Source organism: Dromiciops gliroides, chromosome 3, assembly GCF_019393635.1.
Source record: "Dromiciops gliroides isolate mDroGli1 chromosome 3, mDroGli1.pri, whole genome shotgun sequence".
Classification (NCBI taxonomy): domain Eukaryota; kingdom Metazoa; phylum Chordata; class Mammalia; order Microbiotheria; family Microbiotheriidae; genus Dromiciops; species Dromiciops gliroides.
The window spans coordinates 665,347,089-665,357,221 of NC_057863.1; the positions used below are offsets into that span (position 1 = coordinate 665,347,089).

At 43.1% G+C, this 10,133-nt stretch overlaps 1 protein-coding gene across 1 annotated transcript; it reads left to right on the forward strand.

Annotated features, from left to right (window-relative positions):
* The first annotated feature begins 3,081 nt into the window (after window positions 1-3,081).
* Window positions 3,082-4,047, forward strand: LOC122748437 (vomeronasal type-1 receptor 1-like). Its single transcript, XM_043994070.1, has one exon. It carries the CDS (start codon window positions 3,082-3,084, stop codon window positions 4,045-4,047), a length of 966 nt encoding a protein of 321 aa, XP_043850005.1.
* The last annotated feature ends 6,086 nt before the right edge of the window (window positions 4,048-10,133 follow it).

Consider the following 10,133-nt stretch of genomic DNA (forward strand, 5'->3'; position numbering starts at 1 on the left):
CAGCACTCTTTTTACTTGTCTGATGACTTTTCCCTGATTTTGATACCAGAAATGTTTGGGGGGGGGTGGCTAGTCACCCAAAGAATTGGAAGATCATCTTGAATCTTGTAAAATAAAAGAGATTTATTAGGAGACAGGGATATATGGAAAGGGAACAGTGATTTCCTTGATGATGGTCCAACTGGACTAAGAGAAGACTGGTCTTGTTTACAAAACAAAGAGAAGGGAGCTATACAAGGGGAAATGCAAAAACTGGGGCCAGATACCTAAGAGGGGATCTTTGGTATTGAAGTATCAGTAGGCTAGGCAGCATCCATCCATATGCTGCATATGCTCTTGCAGACCCTAGTATTGCTTATCAGCATACTGGGGTCACGTCCTGCCACACCTCATACCTGAGGTGGGAGAGGGAGCTGCTTTTCCCTTGGTCTTTGGGGTTGGGATCTTTGGGTTTCTTAGTGTCATGGGGTGCAGAGCACCCCAGAATTTCCTGCCGTTGCCTGAGCTCCACGCACAAGACCTCGTGCCCACTCCCCCAATCTTCTCTCTCTTCCACTCGATCCCCTAACATCCCAACTGGCTCCTGGGCGGTCCCCTCTCACCCCACCCCGGACGTGGGCATTTCAACACCCGGTGTACCACGAGCGGCACTCCTGGTTATAAAAAAATGATGAAGGAAATGACTTATTATGATGTTTTGGGGGTAAAACCCAATGCCTCCCAGGAAGAACTAAAAAAGGCATATAGAAAACTAGCCTTGAAATATCACCCAGACATGAATCGAAATGAAGGAGAAAAGTTCAAACAGATTTCTCAAGCTTATGAAGTACTTTCTGATGCAAAGAAAAGAGACTTATATGACAAAGGTGGAGAACAAGCCATCAAACAGGATGGTTCTGGTGGTGGCTTTGGTTCTCCAATGGTTATCTTCGATATGTTTTTTGGAGGAGGTGGAAGAATGCAAAGGGAACGGAGAGGTAAAAATGTTGTTCATCAGTTGTTGGTGACCTTGGAAGGTTTATATAATGGTGCAACAAGAAAACTAGCTTTGCAAAAGAATGTAATTTGTGATAAGTGTGAAGGACAGGGTGGTAAGAAAGGAGCTGTAGAATGCTATCCCAATTGCAGAGGTATTGGAATGCAAATAAGAAATCCTTAGACTTCTCATGGGGAGATAGGCACAAAGCACATGGCTCAGAGGTACCAATCTCCACGAGCAGGAGACTGGAAGGTACTTTTATAGAGGACTGATGGGGGTGGACCATCTGCCTGTGCAAAGTTCCTTTAGTGAGGGAGGACCATCCCCCACTGGTAGTGACTGGAAGAATTGGGTGAGGGGTGGCTACAGACCTCTCTTCAGGACACAAAGGCCACAGCCACACCCAAATTTATCTCCCCAGGGTAAGGGAGACCAGAATGAAGGGTAGGAATCTGAAGCTAGCTCAGTCCAATTTGGTTCTGCTTATCTCTCTAGGCATTATCTGTCCTCTGGTTTAGTTTCTCAAGGAAAAGCTTCCTTGGTGTGCCCCAGAGAACTTCTGGGGTGCTCTGCACTCCATAACATTTCCCCACTTCTCTATATATAAGGAAAGGGGACGAAGATTCTTCTGAAACTGCTTCATGCTGACCGGGGTGGAAGAAATCACGGCGCAAGGGAGGGGAAGGGGAGAGAAGTGGAGAAGGCCTGGAATGTGCAGAGCTGTGAGGGGCCCAGAGAGTCCAGAGGCAATGCATAGGCACAGTGTCATGAATCCTTGAGCCTAGATGGAACAGACTTAAACAAAAAAATTAAAACTGACCAGAGCAAAACCGAAAAGGGACTTTATCAGATCAGGAGTAAAGTGTGACCGCTTTTTTTTTCCCAGTGGAAGCTGGAAAGGCTGAATGCAGGGCAGGGTGTGGCCTGCTTTACCAAAGTTAAGTAATCAGATCAAAGGCTAGTTCTGTGAGGGGCAGTGTCTGTCTACATTTAGGGTCCTTTTATCCCATCCCCACTTTGTGTCTTGATTGAATGTTAGGACCTGAACCAGAGAGTAAGACAGAGGTCGCCCCCAAACCATTCCTAGGCTTGCCTCCTATGTCCAGCTTGGCCATGGGCCTGACAAGGTGCTGGTCAGGAGAGCAAGCTGCAGAGCGCTGGATTTTCACTAAGCCGATCTCTTGGGTGCTGACCTGGGGACAAAGAGGTAGGAGAGCTGGCCTCACCTTCTGTGTCCCGGTTTACTGCAGCTGCCAGAATCTCGGCCAGCCGGAGTTCTGCTGGCAGCAGATGTGGTGATGGCTGCTGCTATTATAGAATCTTGGTCTATGGAGCGGGCACGAGCCATCTTTTGCTCTCTCTTTGGCTACTGCAAGGTCCCTGTTATTAAAAATCTTAAAAGCAATGTCAAGTAGCTGTGAGGATGGGATCTGGGGACCCCAGTCTAACTTCTGGAGCTCTCTCCTAATGTCAGGAGCAGACTAGCTGATAAAATGAATATTGAGGACAGTTATTCCTACATCTCTTTGGGGGTCTAGGTTGGTATATTTCTTCAGAGAGTCCGCTAAGCGGCTCATGAAGACAGCAGGATTTTCATCAGACCCCTGTGTTATCTCCCTCACCTTTCCATAATTGACTTGTTTCTTGACCCCCCTTCTCATTAGAGTCTCACTGTATCCCCATAACCATCTCAGTACTTATACTAGTGGCTGCACAATGAGCTATAGCACTGACAATGATGGCTAACAGCAAGAATGTGACAAGTTTGAACTATTTCTGGACTTTCTGAGTTTGTCCAGTGCTTGTCCAGCTAAGAGAACACCTGGTGAATTATGGGATTTTGCCAGGTGAAAACATGGGGTTTCCTAATATTAAACTAAAAGAGGGTAAAGGAATAGCATCCCCCCACTAATCCCAACCCCCCTGCTCTATAGACCAAAGCCAAGTATGAGAATGTTTCTGTAAAGACCAGAAGGAAAGACCTTAAATAGGATGTGCAAGGGGGGACTGAGGAGGAAGTCCTCACAAATAAAATCAACTTTTCCTTTTCTCTAGGTTTTTCTACCTTTGAAGACAGATCTTCTCATCAAGACACAACTAATATGAAATCGAAAGACATAATCTTGAGGTTTGCTTTCTTTCCCCAAATGGGAATTGGGCTTCTAGGGAATTCCTTCCTTATTTGTCTCTTCATGTTTTCATTTCTCAGTGGACATAGGATGAGACCTGTAGACACTATTATCACTCAGCTGGCCTTGGTCAACTGCTTGGTGCTTCTCTCAAAGGGCATCCCTGAGACAATGACAGCTTTGGGACTGATGAATTTCCTGGATGAAACTGGCTGTAAAATTATTTTCTACCTTCACAAAGTAGCTCGGGACCTTTCCCTCAGCATGACTTGCCTCCTGAGTGGCTTTCAGGCCATCACCATCAGCCCCAGCAACTCCAATTGGGCAGAGCTTAAAGCCAGAGCCCCAAGATACCTTATGCCTTCCAGTCTCTTCTTTTGGACTTTTCACCTGCTTTTTTGTAGCTATATCCCTTGGGGAATTAAGGGACCAAAATACACCAGAAACATTACTGAGATACAACTTACTGGATACTGCTCTTATCAAATTCTTGCTGGGTTTCAAGTTTCCATATTTGCAACCATTATCTCCTTTCCTGATGCTATATTTTTGGGACTCATGGTCTCTGCCAGTGGCTACATGATGTTTCTTCTGTACAGGCATCACCAGCAAGTCCAGCAAGTTCACCTTACCTGCCTCTCCCCCAGAGCCTCCCCTGAGACCAGGGCCACCAACACTATTCTACTGCTAGTAAGCACCTTTGTTTCCTCTTATGCTTTCAATTGCATCTTAACAGCATATATGTCTTTTATAAAGTCCCCACCCTGGTTGATGCACTCCTCTGCTTTCCTGGCTTCATGTTTCCCAGCTATTAGCCCCTATGTGCTGATCAGCAGTGACTCACAAGTTACCAGGTACCTCTATGCTCTTTGTGGGAGGAAACCCCACATTTTTACCCTGGTGACACATAAATATTCTCTGCCCAGGACGACCTCCTGAAAACTCCAGTTAGAGTAAAGTAAGCCACACATTGAATGAGACCTGGATCTGTTCCTAAATATGAGACTAAACTCCCATTTCTTAGAAGCATGCAGTGGCTTGAAAATATAGATAGTAGGATCAGAGAGTGATCTCAAACTGATGATTCTAAGGACTTTTATTCCTTATGTCATCCATAGCATTCTGAAATATCACTATCGGAGCTTCCTACTACTAGATCAATACTATTGTGACAATTTCTAAGTTGCAGTGTTAGAAGAAGCAAGAACCAAAGTCTCTAAGCCAAAAGAAAATAGGTTTATTGAGAGAGGGATCCTGTCTCACAACAAAGCTGCTCTCAATCTAGGACCCAAAGACCCAAACCTCAGGCTCCAGAGATATTTATACATGACTCCTCCCATAATTTAACACAATCCGAGTGGTACATATTCAATGAGTATGGCATAGGAAGAAAGAAACCACCAGTCTGATATCAGCATAGGCACTTGCCATTCTATATGCTTGACTTTAAATAGCCCAATTACTAAATAACAGACTCATAACACAGGAAATCATCTGCTGGAATGTGTCTTTGCCATCTCAGATGAATCTTCTCTTGCTCCATCACTCTAAGTCGTTTTCTACTGTAAAGGCTTCCCGCCATGTTGCTTTAAGTGTGACACTCCAACTTCTTGGCAGCCCCGATTGGTTCCTTTCAGCTCAGGAGTTACTATTTTAGGTATCTGACATTTAAGCTTGATTGGTAGCTATAACTAATTACAAATGGAAGTCAGATAGATAGATTCTAGGAAAGTTGTACAGCAGACAAGGTGACAATATAGCTTTTGCATTTGCATTTGCTCCCACCAAAGCAATGATACAAGGGATCTACTCTCCAAGTCAGGTGAGTATTCTCAAGCTGCAGATGGAGATACTAATTTTCTTCTGTCTTTGTCTAAGCCTTCTGACACTGAGTAGGGGTTTGTTTTTGTTTTTTATAGTGAGGCAATTGGGGTTAAGTGACTTGCCCAGAGTCACACAGCTAGTAAGTGTTAAGTGTCTGAGGCCGGATTTGAACTCAGGTACTCCTGACTCCAGGGCCGGTGCTCTATCCACTGTACCACCTAGCTGCCCCAAAAGTTCTCTTTTTTTAAAACTATACAATCATTGACTTTCTGTTAGAAGGAGAATTATTTATGATTTTATCTTGTAAAAAGAGAATATATAGGAATAAATTAGGACAATTAGGGATTAAAGATTATAAAGAGATAATAATTTATAACATTTTGAAATTAGAATCTGAATAACTAGAGTAGCTAAAATTGTGAAATTCGTTCTAAACTTTGAGTAAAAGGGGAAGGTGTGTAGAGGTCTAAGCTATGTAGCTAGTCTGTGTGGCTGGCACCACCAGAGTGTGTAAGGGTAGAGTGGCATTGTATTTGCTCAGCCAGAGAAGCCCCCCTTATTGAAGATATAGTATGTGGTTCTGTTTGTCTAGTACAAGCCAGATTGTTTCTCCACACTCTGAGTGACATGAGAACTGGGCTAAATAGAATATCAATTCCTCAAGATTCTCCATTAGATACAGTTTTAGAGAGATGGGACAAAGGAGAGCCAGTTGTAGGCAAAGAAATGAATAGAGAAACTACTATTAAATGCTGTGGGTTTTTTTGTTGTTTTGTTTTGTTTTTTTTAGTGAGGCAATCGGGGTTAAGTGACTTGCCCAGGGTCACACAGCTAGTAAGTGTTAAGTGTCTGAGGCCAAACTTAAACTCAGGTACTCCTGACTCCAGGGCCAGTGCTCTATCCACTGTGCCACCTAGCTGCCCTTAAATGCTGTTTTGATTGGTATAAAAACCTTAGGAACTTCTGGCCCAAATGTGTAACTTTTGATCTTTATATTCTAGACAAGACAGAAAACTTTTTAGAAAAGCAGGAAAATTGGGAACAATTCGAATATTTAGTTTGTCGGAAGATGTTATCTACTATGATTTTTGAAGAAATTAGAGAAAGAAAGTAGTCTGTTACCCTTTTTTTTTTCATTTTCATGCCACTTGTTTATTCCAAAGGTGAAGGCATCACCTGACCAAAAACACAGAACCAGGGGCGTCAGGGCTTCCACAGGCCTCTCCTTGTTCATAAATTGATCTCCGTAAAACATCTCAACAAAATATCACGACACTCTTGCAATAACATGAAGGAATAGTACAGAGTCAGGGATCCTGGCATTGAAATTGACAGCCAGTAGGTCGATCATTTTCCTCCAATAACCTCATACCTTATCCTCCCACCATTGCACCTTAAGACCAGAAATTTCAAGCTACTAAAATAAGCACACACTGGTGAATTTGACACAGAAGACCAGCTCAGGCACACAACAGATACATGTAAGGAGTTAAAGGTGCATTGTACATTCATTATCACTGCCTCCAAGGCTTGTGTCTGTAGACTGGGGCCCGTAGTCTTCAAAGTTTTCTCTATCACTCACTTCGTCTTCTGTCTGCCCTTTTGGCGGGGCAGAACTGGGATCTGATGAATGGGATTCTTTTTGGACCTTAATATGCTCTAAAAAAGACTCCCAAGCCTTTCAGTCTTTCTTCTCTCTCTCAAGTGTCTGAGGCCGGATTCCAGGGCCAGTGCTTTATCCACTATACCACCTAGCCACCCCTCTCCAAAGTTTTAACACAAGGCCCTAAATTCTTCAAGGCATTAAAAACTAAGGGCTTATCCCTTCCCCTACTTAGACTAAGAAGCTCTCCTTTGGAAACTAAAAAACATACTCTCAGGTTTTAGAAGTACCTACAATGGATCTCCACACCTTCATGCCCACTCATTGAGATCCCTCCTCTATTTTGGGACTGTATTTATAGGCAACAGGTAGTTAGGATTTGAATATTTCATGAAAGCATAACTGAGCCTCAAAAAAAGTTAGGAATTAGCCTCTCAGTCCTACTACCAAACTGATCCCCCTACACCTCTGAGGGCAAGGCTGAGTATGGGAATATTTATGTAAAGAACTGAAGGATATTCCTCAGAAGTTCCTTCTAAATGGTAGTGAGAAATTAATTTATGGGACCCATCTGCATCCTGAGGCTACTGAAAAATGGACCAGGGACAGCAGACTCCTTGGCACCTTTGAGGGAGACAAGACTCTCCTTAATTGTACAAGAATAGGCAAGGATGGAGAGCATATTTGGTGGAAATGTACCAAGTCAAGTTCTAGGTCCAGAAAGATACCACACAGATATTAGGAACTTTTCTAGGAGCTGAAATTATGAGGGATAACATGTTTTCTTTGAACCCACTCAGAGGGGAAGCTGAACCCCTATGACTAAGAACTATTCATTGTTTGAGTCCATCTGAAAGATTACAGATAAAGGACCAGACTCTTTGGTGTACACCTGCAACCCTCAAAGGTAACAGATTTCCTTGAGGCAAGACTAGAACAGTGATTAACAGGAGAATTAAACTTCTTTTTTTTTTTCATGAGGCAATTGGGATTAAGTGACTGGCCTAGGGTCACACAGCTGGTAAGTGTTAAGTGTCTGAATCTGGATTTGAACTCAGGTGCTCCTGACTCCAGGGCTGGTGCTCTATCCACTGCATGAGAATTAAAATTCTAAACCTAGCTCACAAAGAGACAAAAATATGTGACTTTAGCAATCATACAAAAGGGGCAATAATACAGAATAGAATCAATTATAAAAAGACAGAGAATCAATTTAATTTATTCAGCAATAAACAGCCCAAGATGTATAAGGACATAGTTCTCATGGCAGGATATTGATACTAAGATGAGTAGAAAGAGTAGGGGTAAGAGGATAATCTAGATTGAGCCAGTAACTGTTGTTGTTCTTATTTGTCCTTCCTTCTTCAGAGGACCATGGTAGCAGGGTGATGTCATGATTTGCACTGAATTGGATTAAAGTAAGGGAAGGCTATGCAAGGTCACCAACCTTACTCTCTCCTCCAGAGCCATCTAGGTCTAGTGGCAAAATATACATCAGGACCATTGGAGTGGCCTCGTATGTTTCAGTCAACTGGGGTTAAGTGATTTACCCAGGGTCACATAGCTAGTAAGTGTCTGAGGTGAGATTTGAACTCAAGTCCTCCCAACTTCAAGGCCAGTGCTCTATCTGCTATGCCACCTAACTGCCCCTGAGGCAGTAAAAAGATCTACAGAGGATTCACAGTGAGTAAATCTGAAGAGGAAATCACTCAAAGAGACAAACTCAAGGCTTTTATGGTTAATCTCTTTTTAAGTGCTGTCCCATTCTGAACTTTAGATCCTCAAAATAACCTAGAGGTATGGCATTGATAGTTGTTTTCAGGTTATGTTCCTCATTATGTCATGAGCTTCATGAAAGCAAGAACTGTCTTTTCCCTTGTATACCATCACTTAGCACAGTGCCTAACATAGCACACAGTAGGTACTTCATAAATGCTTATTTACTGAGTGCTGTGAGGTTTATTTAGTCCATACTGTTTTAGACCATTTGCACCATTTTTTTAGAAAGAAAAAAATTAATAGTCTTCCTGTCATTGGTTTGTTTTGCTTTTTTACCCAAAAGGTTGTTCAGAAAGTGTTGCCATTTTTCATGTATCATTTCTTACATTGTGGTTTTCAGGCTTTTTCCCTTGCCATGTTCTTCTGAAAGATATTTAATCAGTAAAATTTGTTTCTGAATCCTTTCTTCCTGATCAATATTTTGCTTTTATAGAGATCATGTTTTATTTTACATTCTTGCTTTTTTCTTCTTTTCTTTCTGATTATCCTTCACTTCTGCTGATTTCTATTCCAAGTCAGTGTATATATATATTTTAGTGAGGCAATTGGGGTTAAGTGACTTGCCCAGGGTCACACAGCTAGTAAGTGTTAAGTATCTGAGGCTGGATTTGAACTCAGGTACTCCTGACTCCAGAGCCAGTGCTCTATCCACTGCACCATCTAGCTGCCCCCCAAGTCAATATTTCATAATCATTTCTTAAGTGCCTACCATGTACCAGTCTCTGTGCTAAGTGCTAGGCATATAACAAAAGGAAATGTATTCCTTGTCCTCAAGGAGTTTACAATCTAATGAGGGAAGACAACACACAAAGGGAACTGAAAGAGAAGGGCACTAGGGCACATGACCCTGGGGCCTGGTGTTCAGTGGAGTCAAAGTCAAAGACAGCTGCTAATGGAGAACAGAGATACCTGGACAGTCCTGAGAGTGCAGCACTCTCTGTACTGTCGGGCTCTAGAGGGAGCACACTCCTCTACAGAGCCAGCCCTGCAGTCAGAGAGAAGAGGTATCTGAGACAGCTGATGTTTGGTATGGAAAACTGATGATGAAGAGGTTCCAGGGGATCAGCTTAGCCCTGGGTAAGATACAGTGCTCTGTGGAGTGCAACCTAAGCACCGCTACTAATGGAGAATGGAAAGCTACAGGGAAAGTTGTGAATCAGTTGTTCTCACGTTGACTTCTTTGGTGAGAGCCACTGTGGACCTGTTCTCATTCCACCTTCAGTAGAAGAGATATCCTATATCCCCACTCCAGCTAGCTTAGGTCAGTTTTTTAAAGGAATAAGATTATCCCCTACATGTAAATGGTGTATAAATCTAAGACTCAGACAATTGGCATAGCTTCCTGGTCACCTGAGAAGAAAGAGAGCCAGGGTGTGAGGGGCTGGAGCTCCTCCCTCTGACTGCAGACCAATAGCACATGAGAGCTGGGCTCAGCTGAATGCACACTGAATCCTTGATGAACAGCCCTTCCCTGCTCTAATTGTCCTGCCCCTAGTAGAGCTACAGTAACTTCCTTTTGTTGACTATCGGATAGATTGTGCACGTCCCACTTCATTCCACTTTTAAACCTGAGGTACCAAGCCAGCCTGATGGAATTCTGGTATATTTCATGACTAGCCCCGCCTAGCTCTTATTCACTGTGCCTTCTGCCATGCCACAGATTAATAGACTTTCCGCACCCTCCCACACACCTGGAAACTATTTTCCCTGAAAGACTCAGGTCTTTGCCGGTGGCTACATGGGCTTTCTTTTAGACAGACATCACAAGCAAATTCAGCAAATTCACATGAGTTACCTCTCCCCAAGAGCTCCCCCTGGA

What these genes read in the sequence shown, in the direction of transcription:
- LOC122748437 (XM_043994070.1), top strand. Translation starts at nt 3,082, where the DNA reads ATGAAATCGAAAGACATAATCTTGAGGTTTGCTTTCTTTCCCCAAATG.